Below are 24,110 nucleotides of genomic sequence, written 5' to 3' on the forward strand. Positions count from 1 at the left end.
CCGCTTTTTTTCACAATATCTTTCTTATAGCCCCTTTCATTAAATTTTTCTTCTAATTTTTCAATTTGTGTCTCAAAATCACTCAACTTTGTGCAGTTTTTTCTGATTCGCAGACATTGCCCCACTGGTATGTTATTTTTCCATTTGTTTAAATGGCTACTTGAGGCATGAATATAATTGTTGGAGTCGGTCGGTTTAAAGTGTGTTTTTGTGACTACATTATTATCCTCCACTCTTATGTCTAAATCCAAAAAAGTCATTTGCACTTTACTAATTTGATAGGTGAAACTTAAACCTCTATCATTATGGTTCATCATTTCAAATATATTTATTAATGATTCTTCACTTCCATTCCAGACGATTATAATATCGTCAATATACCTCTTGAATAGCACGAGGTTCGCACCGAGCTCTGAAAATTGGAGAAATCTATTCTCCCAATCTCCCATAAATAAATTTGCGTAACTCGGTGCGAACCTCGTGCCCATTGCGGTTCCTTCTATCTGTAGATAATATTGGGAATCGAATGAAAAAAGGTTGTGCTCTAAAATGAACCTTATGCTTTCAACAAGAAATTGTCTTTGTTCTTTACAAATGTCTTTATCTTTCTTTAGGAATCCCTCTACTGCCTCTATTCCTAAATTGTGATTTATATTTGTGTACAGGGAAACCACATCGCAAGTGGCCAATAGATAATTCTCATCCCATTTTAAGTCTTCAAAAATCTTCAGAACACTGGTAGAGTCTTTCAAGTATGAATTTAAATTTATCACGTACTTTTGGAGGAATTTATCTACATACTCTGATAGATTGGCAGTGAGGGATCCTATCCCCGACACAATGGGTCTTCCTGGTGGATTTAATGGATTTTTGTGTACTTTCGGCAAGTAGTAGAATATAGGTATAACTGGAAACTGTGGTTTTACATATAAATACTCTTTTTCTGTTAATATACCTTTCTCTATGCCTTTGTCTAGAATCTTACTTAGTTTTTCTAGGTACTTTTTCGTTGGGTCTAATTTTAATTTTCTATATGTCTTTTTATCATTTAATAATCTCTCTGCTTCTTCTCTGTATTTGTCACTATCTAGAATTACTATTCCTCCACCCTTGTCCACCATTTTAATAGTAATATCTTTATTGTTTTGGAGTTCTTTTAATATTTCATTTTCTTTTTTGGTTAAATTCTTCTTAATAGGTCTCCCTGTACAGTCTTTTTTCTTAAGATCAGCTAAAACCATCTTCTCAAAAGTTTCGAGGTTACTTCCCTTTTCTTGACTTGGGTAAAACTTGGATCTAGTTTTGAGGGAAGTATGTTCAAAGTTATCTTCCTTCTTATTGCCCTCATTGTAAGTCACATAGTTTTCTAATGGATTTTTTAAAAAATATCTTTTTAATATTAGATTTCTAACAAATTTTCTGACATTTATATGAGTTTCAAATTTATTCATTCTTTTTGCAGGTGCGAATGAGAGTCCTAATTTGAGGACCTTCTCTTCCTCCTTACTTAATTTCTTTTTACTTAAATTAAATAACCCTTTATTATCTGTTTCTATCTCTGTCTTTTTACTTCCATTCTTTCTACATTTTCTCCTTCCTCCTCTGACTCCTCTATTGGTCTTTTTGCGGCCCTTGATATTTTTTACTCTGATTTTTGGTTCTTTGCATTTAGAGACGGCCCCTCTTTTGGGGGGCTCTGGCCTAAAAAAGCCAATTCTTGCTTAGTTAATGGAATTTCTTCTTCTCTTGTCTCATTAAGTGGTCTAAACCTATTCCTTGTTTGTACTGTCCATTCTTTTTGATCTTCTCTTCCCTCATCTCTCCTGTTTGGTTGGTTATACCCTTCCCTATGTTTCCCTTCTCTCCAATCATTCCTATAGTATTCGTCTTGTTTATAGCTATTATTATTCTGATACCTATTCCAGCCTTGATTTTCCCTCCTATTATAATAATGGTATCTTCTTTCTTGATTATACCCTCTATTATAACTCCATGCATGATTGAAGCCTCTTCTTTGATTATATTCTCCCTGATACTGACGACCTCTATATCTATTTTCCGTATCATAATCATTTCCTTGTTCATTATTAAACCTTTCTTCTCTTCTATCTGTTGTTTTGTTATAGGAGTGGTTTTCACTTTCCTTCCGTCCTACCATTTTATTTTTGTTTTTATTTTTATTATCCACTTTTGTAGATGTGCTTTCATGTTGATCTTCAGTTTGTGTAGTCAAAGATTCATTAATATCTCTCTCAAACTTTTTACATTTTGTAATTACAATCTCCTTTTTCACATTTTCTAATCTTTCTATTATTATCTTTTGTTTATCCTTCAATAATTCATCCTCTTTTATAGTTTCTAATTTCTCCTTAATTATCAATATTTCATTATTAATATTTTCTAGACTTTCGTTCCTAGATTTTTTAATAATATTAATTAAGCTTTTTGATGCCTCCATTAATACTATATCCCATTCTATTTGTAGGGGTTCACTTAGTTCAAAAGTGCACTTTTTCTTAAATTTAAGACCCCTGGGTATGATGTTTTGTTCTAGATATCTGTCTAAAAATATTATTTCCATTTTTTGTCGTAATTCTTTATTCAAGACTTTTTCTAGGTCTCCTACCCATTTTATGATATCAATTTGGTTCGCTCCTCCTTCTACATTTTGAAATTTATTTCTTGATAATTCTGAGAGCAATTTATCTCTGTATGAGAAGATGTCCATTTTTCCCTGAGCCCCTGCAGCTATCACTTCTTGGAAGAGAAGAAATAGGTTTTATAGATTTAGTGTGAAGTGATGCGCTTTGCTCTCCCAACAGCCAATCTTAATATACTACCTCCTTCCTAGATAGTTCAAATATGGTATACAAATAACAATAACACTCTATTTTATGAGTCTTATATCAATTTAGAATGAATAATTAACAGTCTGGTATAAATAAAAAGCACAAAGACAGCGGTATATGATTATATACAAAGATCACACTTTAACTGTTGAAAGACTTCCAGGTCAAAGGAGGAGTGAACTTAGCAATTACAGGTGTGTTTGAGTGTATTTAAGGAGAGCAACAAGCAGCATACAGCATCTTGAAAAAGCCCTGAGTGAAAGGGTGAAACGCGTAGAAAGGATTGTATGCGAGCTGCTGTGAGAGGTAACAGAAAGACACTTGAAAGGAGAAACTCTGCGTACTTGGTACTTAAGAGCAGAGCAACTTTTGCATCTTCATTCCTTGGATGGGAGTCTGATTGTGGTAAGTAAGGCTTGCGCAAGTGAAGAACCACACAAAGTTTTCCAGCAGACTGAGACGCGCAGTGCACAGCGTGTCTCAGCGGGAGAAGACCAGCCGGAAGGAAAAGCCAAAAGCAGGTGAGAGTGTATATACACCTAAAGTTTCCTGCAGACGGCAGCCAAAGAGGTGAGAAATCATCTGAACACAAAGAGGCTGAAATAGATTAAGCGTAAGGGAGCTACCTCCCATAAATCACAAGAACCAATATTTTATTATACTCTGAACTGTATAATCACCTTGTCTCAGAGCACAAAGTTTTTTAAAGAAATACACCCACAACAATTGCTAATAGAAGCAGAGACTGTAATTTGCAACTTAAAAGCACCTGCATCAATTGTCTGTGAAAACAGCATACAAAGGAAAGACTGTACTATCTGAAAAAACGTTACAGCCTGCAGGCAAAAAAAAAAAAAAAAAAAAATTTAAAGAGATACCGCTGTCATTTATCACTGTGAATATGTTTTACATTTGAAGCATTAGAGCTGTATTTTCTAACTGCATAGAAACGAAGCTGTCACTGTAGCAAGAATTTTAGAGATATTGTGTCTATCAAACGTTTTTTCAGATGTTTTAAAGCTGACAGTCAGTTAATATATATGATTTTAGATTTATTTGCATTATGAAAGCTTGAAGAAATTTTACTGTACAAGTTGGTCTATTAGAGCAAAATTGTTCAATAATACTGATAATAAGAGTTGTTATAGATTTGATTGAACTACAGATTGGGAATCAGTTTGTTGGAAAATTGTGACTATCTAGATATAGTCTAAATTTAGAAGAGAGGTTTGAGAATTATCCCTCACTATATACCACTATTTAGTTACCCAATTGCTTTTTAGCGCCATCTACCCTTATTGTTATTTGTATACCATAGAACTTAATATTTGGAGGGGCTAACAAAGGTAGTGAAAAAGATGAAAGACACAGCACACATAATATATGGTGTACTTTACAGCTCAACACGTGTGTTTAGAGGTGTGTAGCACCCCATAAAACCACCATCGTCGTTTAAAAAGAGGGGGAGCAAGTAATTAATGACAAGGGAACAAAAATAAGGCTCCAACCTGAGCTCAGGAGTGATTGCAGTTAAGAGAGGTGGGTGAGGGGGATTAGAGACAATGGGGCCTATTTGTTATTCTGCGAGCGGACATGATCCGATATAGCGGATCATGTCTGCTGCACATCGATAAATGCTGACAGCAGCCATACGCTCACTGCATTTATCATTGCACCAGCAGTTCTTGTGAACTGCTGGTGCAATACCGCCCCCTGCAGATTTGTGGCAAATCGGCCGCTAGCAGGGGGTGTCAATCAACCCCATCATATTCAATCAGGTTGATTTCTGTCGATTTCTGTCCGCCGCCTCAAACACGCGGCATCAAACTCCATACGAAGCTTGATAAATATGCCCTCATGAAATGATTTACAGGTATGTTATTTCTTTTTTGCACTGTCGCTTAGGGGGGGGGGGTGTTTTACAATATTATTTTATTGATAAAGTTGGAAATAAAAGAATAAGTTGCTGAATATTTGATTTGAAGGAAAGTCTGGTTTCAAAGCTGATGCCAAAGCAGCAGGCATAGTCATTAGATTTAATTAGTTAGGGATAGAATAGGTATAATTGCCAGATTGCTAAGAAAGAAGTTAATTGGATCAGAGTTAGACAAGCTGAGTTTTAGGTACTGGTGTGACATGCATGAGAAGATGGCAAAAAGGAAATTACTAACATGAGAGTGTAGCTCAGTAGTGATGTGCACATTTGTTTGTCACCAGCAAAAATGTAGTAATAAAACTATGTGAATGAAGTTTCCAATGAGGAGGTTATAGAAAGAAAACATAAGAAACCATGAATGAAGTGTTGTGAATGACAGAGAAATTGAGAAAAGACAGTACCAGAAGTTGAGCCACTTAAGAAGCAATTAAATATGTAGAAGGAAAATCAGAAGAAAGCAAAGTCATGAATAGCAGAGCTCCTAACTATCCTACATTCTGCATGATGGTCTTACTTCCAGGACTTAATTTCAAATTTTCCAAGGTGAAACTGTGCACTGTGCATCCATATCCTGACCACGCCCATCCCTGCCCTCAACATGCCCCAGTACATCCCAATTACAGCCTTGGGTCACCCTGACTCTGACTGAGATTAGCTGGGAAATATTAAAGATGTGCAATAGCATGAAGAGTTTCTATAACCAACAGAAGGAAAGTATACATTTTGCAGTATTTCATTGTACTCAGCACAAATTGCTAAATAATATGCTGGAGCTTTGTAAAAAAACCTAATAACAAATTTGTAACTAAATACATACATACTACTACTATTGCTACTGCTACTACTACTAAATATAAGAAGGTTATCAACATCAGCTCCCTGATGGTTTGGAACCACAGAGAAATGCCAGTATTTGAGACAATACCCATTACATGCACTTTGGATTGTTTGTAAAGCTATTCTTGAGCCAAACCAATTAATTTTGAACACACCCTTAATGGCTTTTTAAAATGAATTAATTAATTAAACTAGGTAAATAAATGTTTATTGGTTCACATCAAAGCATGACTGACCTTTTGCTGGGTAGCCTGGGGTTAAAGGGTCACCGGCACCATTCAGGTTTAGAACGTTTCCACGCTGGGCTCCACCCCCTGGGAGATTCCATCCATCGGGATAGGGCTCCACTCCAGGTGCACAGTAATCTGCTGGATCTGAATACAGGATAATTCCTTTGGCACCAGCTCTTTGTGCGTTACTTACCTTAAAAATAGAATAATACAATTAATTCATAATCTGCTTGTAGGTTTACTACAGAAAAGGATTCCAGGAAACACTGGGCAATATAATCACTGCAGATTTTTGCTTTTTTGGTTTCTTGTATGCATTGATACCTTGAATGAATATGTCACTAAATATAGACTATAAACAACTACTTGTCACCAAAAGTGGGAGTGGCTACTATGCTTTGCTATAAATACCTGTGATCATTGAGAATGGAAATAAGTTGACACTTCTGACTTGGCAAAAATAAGTCAAGGTAAGGTCAAACTAGGGGGAGAGGGTTTGCGGATGTTGAAGAAGAGGAAAATGCTTGTTGATGACTATTTTAGGGTAATATGGGTTTGGCTATGTAGACTAACTGCTTTAACAGAGACAAACAAAGCAAGTTAGTCAGGCATTTTATAAAATTCTGGCTGTCTGATTGTGAGAATGCTACAAGTAGTTTTTCATTGAAGGGATATGAAACCCAAAATTGTTCTAACTTTTCTAATTTACTTCTATTATCAAAATTTCTTCATTCTCTTGGTATCTTTTGTTGAAAATCAGGGACTTAAAGGGACTTTGTACAGTAGATTTTTCTTTGCATAAAAGTTTTGTTTAAGGATCAATTTATATAGCCCATCTGGGAGTGGTTTTGTAACAATGTATTTTTTTGCTTATTTTTTAATAACATTGTTCTTTTCAGACTCCTAACCAAGCCCCAAAGTATCAGATGTAGACCCAAGCCTACAGACACCTGCTTGCTCCTGTTTGTGTAATTGGTCTTTTCATATGCAGGGGAGGGTCTGCTCGTCCTGCTTTCTCAGCCCCTTTCAGTGGGTGTCCAAGCCTAAACTCATCAACAGTGCTAAACTTGGATCAGTATCTGTGCATATTCTTCTTTGTAGTAGTGTCTATTACATGCAGTTATTTGATTGGTGTACACTGTCCCTTTAAGCTCAGGAGTGTGCACATGTTTGGAGCACTATATGGCAGCAGTTTTGCAAAAAATGTTATCCATTTGCAAGAGCACTAGATGGCAGCACTATTTCCTGCCATGTAGTGCTTCAGACACCAACCTAAGTATCTCTTTAACAAAGAATACCATGGGAACAAAGCAAATTTGATAATAGAAGTAAATGGGAAACTTTAAAAAAATATATATGCTCTGTCTAAATCACAATTTTATTTTTTGGGGGTTCATATCCATTTAAATAAGTAAGGTTCAGATAAGGGGGTCAATTTAACAAAAGGCAATTGGACATGATTCGCTGTAGCGAATCATGTCCGCCTGATCTCGCTAAATACCAACAGCATACGCTGTCGGCATTTAACATTGCACAAGCATTTCTTGTGAAATGCTTGTGCAATGCCGCCCCCTGCACATTCACAGCCAATCGGCCGCTAGCAGGGGGTGTCAATCATCCCGATCGGATTGGGATGATTGCAGTTCGTTTAAAAGGTAGCGGACAAGTTAAGGAGCAGCGGTCTTACGATCGCTGCTTCTTAACTTATGTTTCCGGCGAAACATAAGTTATGTGACGAAGCCCCATCAGCCCCAAAGTGGGAGGGGTGAAATGCGTCATCCTAGCAATTGTTTGGCACATGGTGTGGAGCCATAGTATGTGACAAAACTACCCTGCAATTTTTCCTGATCGCTGGCCGCAAAGGTGGACTGAGAGCCGGTAAAGTACTCACCTTGAGGGATGGAGTATCTGGTGGTGAGCAAGCGTTATGAGGATCAGCTTTAATAGTGGGCAGTAGTTGCTATTGAGAGGGGAGCCATACCTTACCTGCTTCTGTGACTCAGGCTTGGGGTAGCCTACAAGAGGTTTTGTGATGCAGGCTGTTTCTCCCTCTACAAGCACGCCTCAATATCCTGTGGTTAACGCACTACTTGAAAATCATAACCGGCTTCTCTGTGGGTCTCACTGCTATTAACTTTTCACAAGCTGGATAAAGGATACAAATATGGGAGCATGATTTTGCTCTAATGTGCTCCTTTGTTATTTCCCGTCATCTGTGGTTTTGTTGCCACTGAAGATATGTGCAGGGACATTTTGTCACATATTTATGTATTTGGTTTTAATATGTTTTACTATTTTTGTGTATAATATGTTTGGCAGACAGATGAATGAAAACTTTTTTTGTACTTTAGTGCGGTCTTGGTCACTCTTTAGCAGTTAAGAATTTTTTGTTAAATGCTCTTTTTCTCTTTAATTTGTTTCATATTTTCTAAACTATACACCAGCTTTAAAGCAATTAAAGTGATAAGTCTGTGTCACTTTTTCTGCCCATGAAACCCCTTGATATCAAGAGGGACAACTATTCTTTATTACATTTCAATTTCATCATAAAGTGATAAATACATATTTTGGGGTTACCTACCTTATTTCCTCTGAATATTTTTCCATATCTTGCAATAACTATTCTTCCAGAGCAGTTAATGCTTAAATTTCGTTCCAGGAAGTGAAAATCTTCTGTTCTTGCATAATTCACATATATAAGCTCTCCCTACAACACATAACAAATTATTTATATTTGTATAGAGTCAACTAAAGCTCCTAATACACAATATTGTAACAAGCATGTGTGTAATAAAATACAATAAAAATCTAAGCTAGGATGTAAAAAAAAAGTAAGTATTGGGCAAATAGGTTTTATAAACATGAAATATACAGAAAGACAACCCTATTAGTGTGATTATTTTTTTTTTTTTCCTCCAATATGCTGATCTCGTAATACAGAACTGATGTTAAAGAAGCTGTGATTGGGCACCTAAGGGGAATAGTTTACTAAGGAGGCAAGTCTGGTCAAACAACGAGATCCAGGCAGTCTTTGCATGATTTAAGGCATGAAGCATGAAACACTGTCTTGTTGATTATCTTGTTTTAGAATGAAGGTCTTCTTTGAATAAATGTTGTAGGTCTTTCTCAATTATTTTTTTTAGAAGTGTTACACATATTTTTGCCACATGGTTAAGATTGGGGTAATTAATCTAGCACTCTCAATACTCAAGGTGTCTCTTTAGCATGTAAGCTAATGGGCCTTTCTTCCTATACCTTGTCTTTTTAAAAGGTGGCCTACATATGATGGAAACTCATGGGCAGGGCATGAACAAACCTCATAGAAATCGTAGTTCCTATTTTAAAATGCTTCTACGCACAGTTGCATAGTCATAATTTATTGTCTGTAGTAATTACCTACCATCATGCAACTGTTGGAAAACACTCTCAAAGTACTTAAAGCTGTATCTAGATCAGAACACGTTTAAAGAAAAATAACAGTTTGCAATAGTTTGCTGGGATTACATAACTCCAGCATAGTATTTTAAAACACTTCTCAATACAACCTGCTATTCATAAAAAAAGTTCCTTTATCTTTTTTTTTTTAACTCAGAGATTGACGCCTTATACACACATAATACTCTTTAAGCCTAGACATATTCTGATTGGTGGACAATGTGCAATATCTACCCTGTCTCCCAATCAGCATCTAAGTCCACCAATTGATCAACAAATGGGGAACAGCTAAAACTGACAAGTTTTTTTTTTTGTTTGTTTTTTAAAGCTTTATTTGTAAAGCACCAGTGTAACACTGACTTTTATGTCACTTTAAGCTGCAGTAAAATTAACCATTTATTCACAAGTTTGCCATAAACATGCGGTGTAAAATGTGCCTTAAACATAGGTTTTGAGGGCTTAAAAAAATCTGGTGTAACTTGGAACACAAACCATGCTAAAGTAGCATCAGCATCATATTTCATTCAAACATCGCATTACATATTGTAATTTACCTCAGGAGTCCCTTGAGCTGAATATGCATTATAGGGTGGGACGACATCTGTAATATTTTCGTATCCTGGGGGAGGCGGCTCGAACAGTGATGTGTTATAAATCTAAATATTATAAAACAGTCAAAATAAGTTTCTTCTGAATTTTGTAAGAAAAGGATAGTGTATAAGTGTATAATGTGCTGTGTAGTATCATTCACATGATATTTGAAAGGGACATTAAACACTTTGTGATGGTAATATAGAATGATAAATCATATATATATATATATATATATATATAAATAAATCTGTAATATACTTTAATAATTTATTTGTCCCCTTTCCCTGTAATTCTATTCTGAAATTGTGAGCTTTTCATCTCCTGATAGAAATGGAAGTGCAGAACACTGTTATATTACAAACAGCAATTGGCTGCACACTCTAGTGACCTATTTATAACTGTTTCTAATTGGCCACAGCAGAGAAGGTAACCTAAGATACAACATGGCAGTTCCCATTGTTTTATAGACACTAAGAGGCCTATTTATCAAGCCGTCAACCGCAAATAGGCTGAAATTCCGCAGCGTAATTGTGGAGAGCCTGAGTCCCCTTAGTTATCAAAACCTACAGACCGGCAAAAGTACAATTTTGTGACGTAACATACGATCCGCTGGTCTCAGTCGACACAGATCGATGCTTACGTCACTACAGATGTTCCGAATGCAAATTCGGCACTATCTGACTACTTTTGCTAGTTATCAAATAACTACCAGGTACGCTCGCCACTATTCCGGCCCAGCGTACCTGGTTTTCAATCCGCCGTCCTAGAGGCGGCGGATGCCATAGGAATCAATGGGAGTCTGAAAGCAACGAAAGCTTATGTTCGCTGCTCCCCGATATCCCATTGATTCCTATGGGAGAATAAAAGTTATGTTTATACCTAACACCCTAACATGTACCCCGAGTCTAAACACCCCTAATCTGCAGCCCCCTACACCGCCGCCACCTACATTATGTTATTAACCCCTATCTCGCCGCTCCCGGTGCCCACCACAACTTAATAAAGTTATTAACCCCTAAACCGCCAGCCCCCCACATCGCCATAAACTAAATTAACCTATTAACCTCTAAACCTAACAACCCGCTAACTTTATATTACATTTTAACTCATCCCTATCTTATAATCAATTTAAACTTACCTTTAGATTTAAATTAAACTATATTAAACTAATAATTAATCTACCCTAACTATTATACTAAAATTACATTAAACTATATTAAATTAATAATTAATCTACCCTAACTTTTATACCAAGCTGGGAAAAAGCCGAAGAGCAGCGAGATCGATGACTGTTAGTTAACAGTCTGCTGCTCATCGCCCCGTACTTGGTGCAGCAGCTTTTTGACAGCTTTTTTGTTAAATATGGAGAACGTATTCAGGTCCGTGGCGGCGATGTCAGGCGAGCGTATTGGTGCCGGCGAATGCAACACAGTTGACGGCTTGCTAAGTAGGCCTGTAAAACTTTACACTTATTTTGTCAATATTTAAACAGCTAATGAAACTTTAAAAATACATCTACATGTAATTCTCAGACAAATATTTTCCTATGAATGCATCATTTTATCTAGCATTTATTTAGTGTCCCTTTAAATCAAATTGATAGTAAGAAAAAAATGTATAGTTATCTATAGATATCTGTATTAAAGGAATTTTTTAAAATACATGCTATATATCATTGGATAGTTAAAGCTCTTCATACAAAATACATTTTAAACACATTTAAAGCTGTTTGTAAGCACTGATCTACTCCATAAACAGCTATTTGACTATTCTTTTGCTTAATTATTATTCTGGAGTAAATGAGCTTGCGCACTGGTCAAACAATCACTGTGTAATATGAAAGACAAACTTTGTTGACTTTATAATCAAAAATCTATTTGAGTGCATCTACAGTTTAAACACTTGCTGATCTGCTTTTATTTACACTCTTTAAAAAACAACCCTGAAAAATAAACAATCTCTCCAGTTCTAAGAAATGTGATTTTTCAACCATCCAACAACAAACAGGATCATTTGCAAAGACTATAGCAAAACAGTTTTGTATCACAATTATGCTAAAAAACCAAGCTGTAACATTTCCTTTAAGGGACATGAAAATCAATTTTGTTTCCTATTTACTTCTATTATTCATTTTAATTCATTCTCTTGGTATTCTTTGTTGAAGGAGCAGCAAGCACCTATGGGAATTAGCTGAGCACATCAGGTGAGCCCCTTGTAGAAAGCATATATGTGTAGCCACCAATCAGCAGCTAGCTCCCAATAGTGCATTACTACACCAGAATCTATCTAGGTATGTTTTTCAACTAAGGATAACAATAGAACAAAGCAGATTAGATAATATAAGTAAAATGGAAAACCCCTTAATGAACGAGGACATGCCAGGTACGTCCTACAAAAAACTATCCTTAACGACCAAGGACGTGCCTGGCACGTCCTCTGGCGTTTGAAGTGCTGGAAGTGACTGTGATCGCTTCCAGATGCTTCCAGGGTATTGTAGTGAAGTGTAGTGAAACTATTTAGCATTGGTGTTTTTTGGTGGTTGTAGATGTGCAACAGATTTTGGGGGTCAAAGTTAGAAAAAGTGTGTGTTTTTTCCATTTTTTCCTCATATTTTATAATTTTCTTCATAGTAAATTATAAGCTATGATAAAAATAATGGTATCTTTAGAAAGTCCATTTATTGGCGAGAAAAACGGTATATAATATGTGTGGGTACAGTAAATGAGTAAGAGGAAAATTACAGCTAAACACAAACACCACAGAAATGTAAAAATTGGCCTGGTCCCAAACGGTCAACAAATGGAAAAGTGGTCTGGTCACTAAGAGGTTAAATTGTGTGCTCCAACTGAATCATAACATTTTAATGTTGATTTTACTCTCCCTTTAACACGCTCATCTGTTTTACTATTTTACAATTTTGCTCAGTAATTGCTTTACTAGCTGCCATTTTTAATTTTGTATCATTCCTTCTTTCTGTAAAATGAACCTCTATATAGCTTGTTTTATATATGTGGTGGTAATCACTGGTACCACCACCTCTGCCATAACATAAAAAATTTGATACAGGTACAAAATCCTTTGGTACCAGAAAAAGTTTGGATTTCGGAATGTTTGTATTTTGTCTTTGTGAAGTGGAACAGCTTGTAGAGAGGGGGGGACCAAGTGTAAACAATAATATCCTATGTTATTTAGGCATTATTTACATGTCATAATACAGCTCATACCTGTAACCTAAGGGTAGTTTTATATAATTTTGTATACTTTTGTACCCTCAGAAAGATAGTACACTACTGTAATCAGAAAGACCCACAATCAAAAAGGATGATCTTCCTGGAGTCATTCTGAAGTAATCAACGATTCCAGACTAGTTATGAAAAGCTATTCTAAAGTATGCCCACAGGTCAAAATATGTAAATGAGATTACTATAGAGTAATTCACTGGCTAATCCTCCTTGTGAAGTAATCAGTTAAGTAATCTGCTAATCAATCATCACCCAGAATTTTGTGCTTTAGCTGATGACTTTACAAGCCTGATGATGTGCAAATGACTTCTAAAGTAGTTTGATGACTCTAGGATGGTCTCTAAAGTAATCATGTATATCTTAGGATAATAGTTATTCTTTTTAAATTAATATAGAGTTTTTTTTGCATTTTAGAACACAAAAAGAAAACTAAAGATGCAGAAAAGATTGTGATTTACTGGTGGAGAAAATTATCTAATTTAAAAAAAAAAAAAATCTTTTAAATCTTAATGAAAAAGTCTTGATTTTGGAATAATTCTGGATTTTGGAATTTTGGCTTTTGGAATTTATACCTGTACCAATATTCTACTTACTTCATTCCCATGCTCATCAATGATTGAGATGTAGTTGGGATTTGTTTCATTTGGGTATGATAGGAGGATATCGTAATGTTTTAGTTCAACTTTATCCAATCCGTAGTCAATCCATTGTGCTTGGATTTGTTTTGCAAGATCAAAATTCTTATTTGTTCCTGCTAGATGAGGTTGTTGTGTGAAATTGCTGGAAAAAAATTTAAAACAATTATATCTTGAAATTAAAATGTTTATTAAATTTTCCTTTATTAAAATAATAACTGTAAATCTAAATTTACAAATCTTTTTTTTTTTTTTGGAAATACAATTTGATTTAATAATACAAGTCTTTTATCACAAATACAATTTTGTTTTAAGTACAATTTTGTTTTACAATCTTCTTTTTTTAAAGTATGCTTTTATTATTTGGAAATACAATACAATCTTTTTCTTTTGAAAGTACTTTTTTTTTTGGAATTACACTTCCAGCCTGTGTCGGAACAGTCAAAAATAAATGCTAGTTTCCATTTTGCTAAAGGACTTGTGATGTCACAGCAGTCTTTTTTGCTTTCAAGTAAATGTGGAGAAATGGCTGATAAAATTGATATTCCTTATTACATTCTTGAAAAAAACAAGGCAGAATAAGCACTTTATTCATGTTACCTGCATGTTGTATGGTATATGACAACATAAAAAAACTTATATTCTGAAAGAGACCACATGCCTCAGACAATTGTCCTGCTACTATGAAAACAGTAATTTAAACATCAATCTCAATATTCCTCTGTATGGTGTTGTATGATGCAAATGAGAATAATCCCTTTTGACATGTTAAGCCATGTTGTAATGTTACATGATACATGTTAAAATTTACCTAAGATGATGGTTGTCAGCCATTTCTCCACATTTAATAAAAAGCAAAGCAGTAGTTTGTTTCCTGCCAAACTGCTAAACTGACTTGCTGTGACATCACAAGTTCTTTAGCAAAATGGGAACTAGCATTTATTTTTATAGTAAAAAGTTATAGAGAGTTGCGCCCCTAAGAATATCAGGGCTGAAGGTTAACTATTTCTATATGTTCAATTAAATCAACAAGTAAAGATTATATATAAACTCATAAAAATTAATTTAAAAAACATTTGATCAACTATACAAATAAAGATTTTATTAATGCTTATAATAAAATACAATTTTAAAATTTCAGTTGTGGCCACAAGTATCTAAATGAATAAATAATGGAATATTCCCAAAAAATACACAAATATGTATAAAAAGTTTATGTGTTTTCAAAAATGCAACAATTCTTGCAGTTATTTTAAAATGGATACTTGCTTAGTACTTCAAAGTCGTTTTTTATAAATTCAAGGCAAAATTGCAACAAGTTATGGTCAAAGCAAAATTGCAACGTAGTATTGTTGTACAATGCGGTGTTTCCCAGCAGTTATTTGCTCAAAACCGGCTTTTTAGTATTTCAGCCAATCAGCTTGTTCAATCCATTTAAAAAGTTCTGTTACTTTGAAAAGGAAGTTCTTAAATATTTCACAATAAAACAGTGTGTTTCCTTGCAATATTAATCTCTTTAGGTTTGGTGCATACTTTCTAACCTCACGGTTAACTTACCTCTTATATTCAGTTTTACTCAGAGAGAGACCGGGGTGGCTTCTTTATTCAAGCCTTACCTGAGCCGTCCTCTTCAGTTACCGGGTATTATTATTAGTATTATTATTATTAGATTCCGCAGCGCTATTAACAAAGGCGGAGTACAAAAAAAAAAAAACAGTTATAGGGATCAAATGGGTAGAGGGCCCTGCCAAGAGTTGCACTGTTGTAGTCAGCTCTTGAGAAGGTGATCAACAAACAGCTGGACTCTTAAGCTTACATGCTAGGGGGGTTCAGGGGATAGCAATGGAGGAGAGGAACTGGTATAAAGTAAGGTTAGCGTAGGTTGTATGTATCCCTAAACAGTAGAGTCTTTAGGGAGCACTTGAAGCTTTTAAAACTAGAAGAGAGTCTTGTGGAGCGAGGCAGAGAGTTCCACAAGATGGGAGCCAGTCTGGAGAAGTCCTGTAAACGGGAGTGTGATGAGGTGACAAGAGAGGAGGAGAGTAGGAGGTCTTGAGCAGAGCGAAGGGGACGGGAAGGAGAGTATCTGGAGAAAAGATCTGTGATATAGGGGGGAGCAGTGCAGTTGAGGGCTTTGTATGTCAGAGTGAGAATTTTGTGTTTGATCCTAGAGGCAAGAGGAAGCCAGTGAAGAGATTGGCAGAGAGGTGCAGCAGATGAAGAGCGACTTGTAAGGAAGATGAGTCTGGCAGAGGCTTTCATTAAGGATTGTAAAGGAGCTAGGCGGTAGGTGGGGAGACCAGAGAGGACAGAGTTGCAGTAATCGAGGTGGGAGAGGATGAGAGAGTGGATTAAAATCTTAGTTGTGTCTTGTGTAAGGAAGTGTCTAATTTTAGAGATGTTTTTAAGGTGGAAGTGGCAGGCTTTAGCCAAGGAGTGAATGTGAGGAGTGAAAGAAAGATCTGAGTCAAATGTGACCCCGAGACATCGGGCATGTGGGGTAGGGGTAATGATGGAGTTGTCGACAGTTATAGAGAGATTGGGGGTAGAGAGTTTTGAAGAAGGGGGGAAAATAAGGAGCTCAGTTTTGGAGAGATTTAGCTTGAGGTAGTTAGAGGACATCCAGTTGGAGATGTGAGAAAGACAGTTAGTGACACGGGTTAGCAAGGAAGGAGAAAGGTCTGGTGCAGAGAAGTAGATTTGGGTGTCGTCAGCATACAAATGATATTGTAAACCATGGGACTTTATTAGGGAACCTAGTGATGATGTGTAGATTGAGAAGAGAAGGGGACCGAGGACAGAGCCTTGCGGTACTCCGACAGAAAGTGGTGACGGGGCAGAGGAGGCCCCAGAGAAGGCTACACTAAAGGTATAGTTTGACAGGTAGGAAGAGAGCCACGAGAGGGCTGTGTCACATATGCCGAAGGATTGGAGGGTTTGGAGCAAGAGAGGGTGGTCAACAGTGTCAAAGGCTGCGGACAGATCAAGGAGAATAAGCAGAGAGAAGTGGCCTTTTGATTTTGCTGTAAGTAGGTCGTTGGTAACCTTAACAATTGCTGTTTCTGTGGAGTGATGGGGACGAAATCCAGATTGCAATGGGTCAAGGAGGGAGTTTATTGTAAGGAAATGGGAAAGGCGTGCATAAGCTAGTTTTTCAAGAAGCTTTGATACAAGAGGGAGGAGGGAAATAGGGCGGTAGTTGGATGGGGAGGAAGGATCAAGGGAAGGTTTTTTGAGGATAGGTGTGACCAGTGCATGTTTCAGCGATGAGGGAAATATACCGGTGCTGAAGGAGAGGTTGAAAGTGTGTGTGAGTATAGGGGTAAGGGTGGTAGAGAGGGAGGGGAGTAGCTGTGAGAGGATAGGGTCAAGGGGACAGGTAGTGAGGTGAGAGCGCAGTATAAGTGCCGAAACTTCTTCCTCAGTAACAGGGGAGAATGAGCTAAGTTTAAGGTTATGTGGGTTGTGGTTGGTTGAGAGCATTTGAGGGGGTGAGGGAATGGAATTATGTTGAGAGCTGATTTCATTTCTGATGGAGTTGATTTTGTTATTAAAGTGGTTGGCAAAGTCTTGAGCTGACAGAGAAGTTGTATTAGGAGGTGGGGGAGGGCAGAGAAGAGTATTGAAAGTGGAGAACAAACGTTTTGGGTTTGAAGAAAGATTAGAGATAAGAGTAGAGAAGTAGTGTTGCTTATGGAAATTAAGGGCAGAGTAGTAGGAGTTCAAGATAAATTTGTAGTTTTGAAAATCAGCTGAACTCCTAGATTTTCTCCAGTGCCGCTCAGCAGTACGGGAACATCTGCGTAGGTATCGTGTCAGTGGAGTGTGCCAGGGCTGAGGATGAGTGTTTGATTTCCGAGCTATGGTAAGAGGGGCGAGATTGTCAAGGACGGATGTAAGGGTGGAATTATAGTGGCAGATAGATTGGTCAGGGCATGAAAAGGAGGAGAAGGATGAGAGGAGAGGTTTGATGGAATTAGAAAGCTGTTGTTGATCTAATGACGTAATGCTTCTGTGAAGTTTGGTGTGAGGAGCAGAAGGAGGGAGAGTTGTAGGGAGGGATGATATGTTGCAAGTAAGGAGATGGTGGTCAGAAAGAGGAAAGGGGGAGTTTGTGAAGTTTGAGAGGGTGCATCGATAGCTAAAGATCAGGTCAAGGGAGTGACCATCTTTGTGAGTGGGAGAATCAGTCCATTGTGACAAACCAAAAGAGGAAGTGAGTTGCAGAAGTTGTTTTGCAGAGGAGTTAGTGGGATTGTCAAGAGGGATGTTGAAGTCACCAAGAATGAGGGAAGGGGTGTCTGAGGAAAGGAAATAAGGTAGCCATGCAGCCAAGTGATCTAGAAATTGAGTAGAGGAGCCAGGAGGACGGTATATGACTGCGACACGTATAGAAAGAGGAGAGAATAAGCGAATCATGTGGGTTTCGAATGAAGAAAATGTGAGGGAAGAGATGGGGTGTATTTGTTGAAAGGTGCAATGAGAGGAAAGTAAAATACCAACACCACCTCCTTGTCTATTACCAGACCTAGGAGTGTGGCTGAAGTGGAGACCCCCATGTGACAGAGCAGCAGTGGATGCTGTGTCTAGGGGAGAGAGCCAGGTTTCTGTTAGGGCCAGAAGGTTGAGGGAGCGGGAGATAAAGAGGTCATGTACAGAAGTGAGTTTGTTGCAAACAGAGCGAGAGTTCCAAAGTGCACAAGTGAAAGGGGAAGTGGCTTTTGATGCAAGATGAATGTGAGTAAGGTTGTCAGAGTTTTGTTTTTTGAGCCTGTGGGATGGTACACATGGATGTGCACGGCTAGGCAGTTGTTGGGGACCAGGATTAGGGGAGATGTCACCAGCAGTTAGTAGAAGCAAGAGGGAGAGTGACATAAGATGAGATACAGATTTGCAGTAGTGAGACTGCTTTTGAGACAAGGTGCAGGGGGGAGAGAGAGTGCTTAGGAATAGGTAAAGTTCATGAGTACAAAAGTAATGTGAGTTTAAGAGAGATGGGCTAATAAACAGTGCAGGTGGAGAGGGAGAAGGAGTAATTGAGTAATGCAGTTTGTTATAGAGACAAAAGGCAGCAAAAAGGAATAAGAAGATATTAGGCATTTTTACAAAAGAGGGAACCAGTTAAACACATAAGACACAGTATTACAGTAGCAATTGCATTTGAAAACAGTAAGGTATATCAAACATAATATTTCATAAGTACTTGCCTTGTGTCTTGCCCCTTGCCCAATCCATGTTCAATTCTTGTATAATTCTATTGCTATATTGCTAGTGAATCACTTATAAAATGTTCATTTTGAAAATGATAACATATGCTATTGTTACAATGTACACTGCCCATGCAATGCACCCCTGTGCAATGCACATCCCAAACTAGTGTGAAATATATGCAGGGAGGGCAGTCAGCTGAGTCCACTAAATTTAGTTGATTGCTAATCAAAGACAATTGGAAAGGCCAATTGGAAAGTTAGATTCTGGTCTGGTCAGGGTGAGATGTTAAGTAAACAGACAATAAAATTTGGGGGAGGTTAAAACTATGGAATAAGACAGCTATACATTTTAGAATAATAGCAAGTATTGATAAGGATTGAATATCACATGGCAGTTAAATGAACATTAGAAATAACACATTGGATAACATTACAACAGATGTAGGACTAAATTAACAAACTAAAATCATTTGCTCTATGTAAATATTCATGTACCAGAAGAGAGTTGCAGGAGAGTAAAAGACACCAGAGAGCAGTGAATAGTTGCAGAATGACAGGGTCTCTATTCACGTACCAGAAGAGAGTTACAGGAGAGTAAAAGACACCAGAGAGCAGTGAATAGTTGCAGAATGACAGGGTCTCTATTCACGTACCAGAAGAGAGTTACAGGAGAGTAAAAGACACCAGAGAGCAGTGAATAGTTGCAGAATGACAGGGTCTCTATTCACGTACCAGAAGAGAGTTACAGGAGAGTAAAAGACACCAGAGAGCAGTGAATAGTTGCAGAATGACAGGGTCTCTATTCACGTACCAGAAGAGAGTTACAGGAGAGTAAAAGACACCAGAGAGCAGTGAATAGTTGCAGAATGACAGGGTCTCTATTCACGTACCAGAAGAGAGTTACAGGAGAGTAAAAGACACCAGAGAGCAGTGAATAGTTGCAGAATGACAGGGTCTCTATTCACGTACCAGAAGAGAGTTACAGGAGAGTAAAAGACACCAGAGAGCAGTGAATAGTTGCAGAATGACAGGGTCTCTATTCACGTACCTGAAAGCAGAGGAGAGAGAATAGGGTTAGCTTGATGCAGTGTGCAATTTTTCAGCAGATGTCAATAGGCAGCATGTTCTCTTAATAAGCAGCACTGTGCTGAGTAGTGAATGCAGTTCTTGTATAATTCTATTGCTATATTGCTAGTGAATCACTTATAAAATGTTCACTTTGAAAATGTGAACATATGCTATTGTTACAATGTACACTGCCCATGCAATGCAGAAGAGTTCCTTCCTTTATCAAGTCTTAAGCAATACCCGTATGGTTCCGTTGTTTTGTTATTCAGCTGAACTCGTATCAGCTCTTTGTGGAAAGCGGTCTCAGCTGTCAATACCGCTCACCCGCTTCGTAGTGTAAAAAGCTTTTCTTTCTCCAGGAGACCGCTTTCCACAAAGAGCTAATACGAGTTCAGCTGAATAACAAAACAACGGAACCATACGGGCACTTTCCAAGATACCCGGTAACTGAAGAGGACGGCTCAGGTAAGGCTTGAATAAAGAAGCCACCCCCGGTCTCTATCTGAATAAAACTGAATATAAGAGGTAAGAGCCCCCTTTAAGTTAACCGTGAGGTTAGAAAGTATGCACCGAACCTAAAGAGATTAATATTGCAAGGAAACACACCGTTTTATTGTGATATATTTAAGAACTGCCTTTTCAAAGTAACAGAACTTTTTAAATGGATTGAACAAGCTGATTGGCTGAAATATTAAAAAGCCGGTTTTGAGCAAATAACGGCTGGGAAACACCGCATTGTACAACAATACTACGTTGCAATTTTGCTTTGACCATAACTTGTTGCAATTTTGCCTTGAATTTATAAAAAACGACTTTGAAGTACTATCCATTTTAAAATAATTGCAAGAATTGTTGCATTTTTGAAAACATAAACTTTTTATACATATTTGTGTATTTTTTGGGAATATTCCATTATTTATTCATTTAGATAGTTGTGGCCACAACTGAAATTTTAAAACTGTATTTTATTATAAGCATATAAGAGTTTATATATAATCTTTACTTGTTGATTTAATTGAACATATAGAAATAGTTAAAGGGACAGTCAACACCAGAATGTTTGTTGTTTAAAAAGATAGATAATCCCTTTATTACCCATTCCCCAGTTTTGCAAAACCAACACTGTTATAGTAATACACTTTTTACTTCTGTGACTAACTTGTATCTAAGCATCTTCTGACCGCCCCTAATCACATGACTTTTAGTTATTATCTATTGACTTGCATTTTAGCCAATTAGTGCAGTGTCTGCCACTAACCACGGGCGTGATCACAATGCTATCTATATGGCCTACATGAGCTTGCTCTCCCCTGCTGTGAAAAGTAAATAAAATAGAGGCGGCCTTCAAGGCCTTAGAAATTATCATATGCACCTCCCTAGGTTTGCTTTCAACTAGAATACCAAGAGAACAAAGCAAAATTGTTGATAAACGTTAATTGGAAAGTTGTTTAAAATTACATGTCATATTTGAAAAATTAAAGTTTTTTTTGGACTTGACTGTCCCTTTAACCTTTAGCCCTGATATTCTTAGGGGCGCAACTCTCTATAACTTTTTACTGCATTCTATGAAATTTGAACGTTTTTGAGGGGATAACGTTTTGTTTGAGTGTGCATTGAAGGTATAAATTATAGTGAGATCTAGAGGAACCAGCTTTATGATATTTATTTTATAGTGTTTTGACACATGCTGGAAGCATAATGTTAATAAAAAAATAAAAAATTGCACTTTCCAAAAGAAACATTGTATTGCATTTCCAAAAAAGAAAAGTGGACCTCTAAAAAAAACCAAACTGTTTTGCATTTTAGTTACCATTAGAATCATATCAGCAGTAAGAACAATCTGATATAGTGAATTACATTGCAAGTAAAATATAAATGCAGAAGATCTAAAAACCTGCAAAAAAGGTAGTATAATTATTACCCATAATTCATTAAAATGAATGCACCAAGAGCAAATATTTTAATTTCAAGGATTAACCTTACTGAAGAAATTGCTTTATGTTTTCTGCTTTCATGTCTTCCAGAAAGACTTTCTTCATATTTGGGTACGTCTGGGTGGGGCTTGTCTTTCCAATGGGCTTGGCAAACCATCCTAGAGGAAAATGAAACATATTGATGTTTAAAGTGTTATACTCAGTCCAATGGGTGTAATTTAGAACAGTAATAATTTTAATTGCCACATTGTTAGCGCCAGGTTACAATTGATGTGCTCTTTAGCACTTTTGCTTGAGCGCAAAAACCACTGGAAGTTAACTTTTAACATGTGCAGGTTAGCACACATATTACAAGTTCAAAGTAAATGGTTTGCTTGCATGCAAAAACTGGCGCGCTAACTTCAGGATTCCAGATATCTCGACCACACTAACTTCTCCCCATAGACAATAATGGAGTGTGCAGCTGAGAAAAAAAAAGACACAAATAGTTTGCGTGCAAACCCAAAACCGCATTAGACCAAGTGTGCTCAACCCGACGTAAGTAATTCATGTTTTACATTCCAATGTTTTTAACATAGGACAAAATATTCTTTTTTATTTTTAAATATATATTTTGATACATATAACTGATTATTTGTTTGTCAAATATATATCTATACCTTTATATCTATATGAATATATATATAGGTATAGATATTACATTATGTTTCCCTGAATATTCGGCGTGTTCGTTAAACATTTACATTAGTTTTAGTTAAAATGTATATATATGTATATGTATAAAATTGGATTTTATATATTCAGAGCTATAAAGTCAGACATTAAGACATTATGACACACTCCCAGGTCTGTTCTGCAGATCACAGCATGGATTTATAAAATAACACTATAAAATGCAAAATCACAATGTACAGATCTGTTCCTCTGTAGTCAACTAGGCTCAGAAATCTCTAACAAATTTATATTTTTCATATCTAACATGTATTGTGGTTCTATCACATTTGACTCACTAAAATGCGTCTCTAAATGTAGTAAGCGCAAAAATTAATATATTAAAACAAAAAATATAGCTAACACAAAAGATTATTTTATAATAAAAATAATTAGATTTCAATATGTCTTGGATCATCCCAGTCTCAAAAATATTCAGCAATAGGTTAAAATAATATGTTTTGTAAAAATAACCTCCCATAAAACCTCAACAATAAATTAAGAGGGAGAAATAAATGTGTATATTATAGCAGATCACTGTGACATTTTATGTGACAACACCAGACATGCAAATTAATGAAAACTTTGATATTGCTTTTAAAGTTATCAGGTCTGTACATAGTTCAGTTAATCAGTTCACACCCCATACAGTTTTGTGGTTGCAGAGATGGGCTCTTTGTGATGTTAATATTCCATATGATTCTGACATACATACAAATATATCACTACGGTACATTACCTATTGTGAATCCCAAGACAAAAAAAAGGACAACACCAAGAGCCAAAACAAGGAGGTTACGAGAGCCCATGCCTTTTGTCCCTGCCGTTTCATAATCATCACTGTTAAGAAGTCTTAACATTTTCAGATCTAGTGTTTATACAGAGAGGCCCTAACTAAGGGGGGTAGAATCACAGAGCCAGCGTGCAAGAATCCTTTAGTGACTTCCAAAAAAAAAATGCAAGCCAAAGGACTTCAACTAATTACCTTGGGACCCTCCTCTTTTCTTCTGCATGCCAGGATCCAGAGGTCAAAGTTCCCTGCTGAGTCCAGTGCATTTATTAACTCATCAGGAGCCAAAAGGATTTCAAGTACTGATTAGAAATGTCTTGTCTTTTGTTTCCCAATATATGACATAAAATAAAAAAAAGTTCTTTTTCAAAACCAAACACATAATAATTAAAAGGTAGTATCTTTCACATCTGTTTCCTAATGCGAGATATTGAAACAAAAACATGTGGATTAGGTCCAGTACTGATTGTTGTTCTACTGTAAAATCAAAACTTTTTTTTTTACCATCTTCTTTTAATTAGCAGTTATACTAATCATGATAAACTTGTAAAGATAATCTGACCCTGTTCTAATAACAAAGGCCGATACCCACTATCTGATTCATCTCACCCTGGCTATTGTTTAAAGGAACAGTCAACA

General features: G+C 36.6%; 1 protein-coding gene across 1 annotated transcript in view; it reads right to left on the minus strand.

Annotated features, from left to right (window-relative positions):
* Positions 1-23,598, minus strand: part of LOC128654622 (putative N-acetylated-alpha-linked acidic dipeptidase) — a 96,960-nt gene extending 73,362 nt beyond the window's left edge. Inside the window, exons 1-6 of the mRNA XM_053708629.1 lie at positions 23,421-23,598; positions 22,020-22,128; positions 13,717-13,903; positions 9,842-9,943; positions 8,434-8,559; positions 5,859-6,045 (exon numbers count right to left, since the gene is read on the minus strand). Of these exons, the coding sequence (XP_053564604.1) occupies positions 5,859-6,045; positions 8,434-8,559; positions 9,842-9,943; positions 13,717-13,903; positions 22,020-22,128; positions 23,421-23,541 (832 nt within the window). The 5' untranslated portion in view covers positions 23,542-23,598. The remainder of the gene's footprint in view (positions 1-5,858; positions 6,046-8,433; positions 8,560-9,841; positions 9,944-13,716; positions 13,904-22,019; positions 22,129-23,420) is intronic.
* Between the last annotated feature and the right edge of the window lie 512 nt (positions 23,599-24,110).

This window comes from Bombina bombina, chromosome 3, assembly GCF_027579735.1.
Source record: "Bombina bombina isolate aBomBom1 chromosome 3, aBomBom1.pri, whole genome shotgun sequence".
Taxonomy (NCBI): domain Eukaryota; kingdom Metazoa; phylum Chordata; class Amphibia; order Anura; family Bombinatoridae; genus Bombina; species Bombina bombina.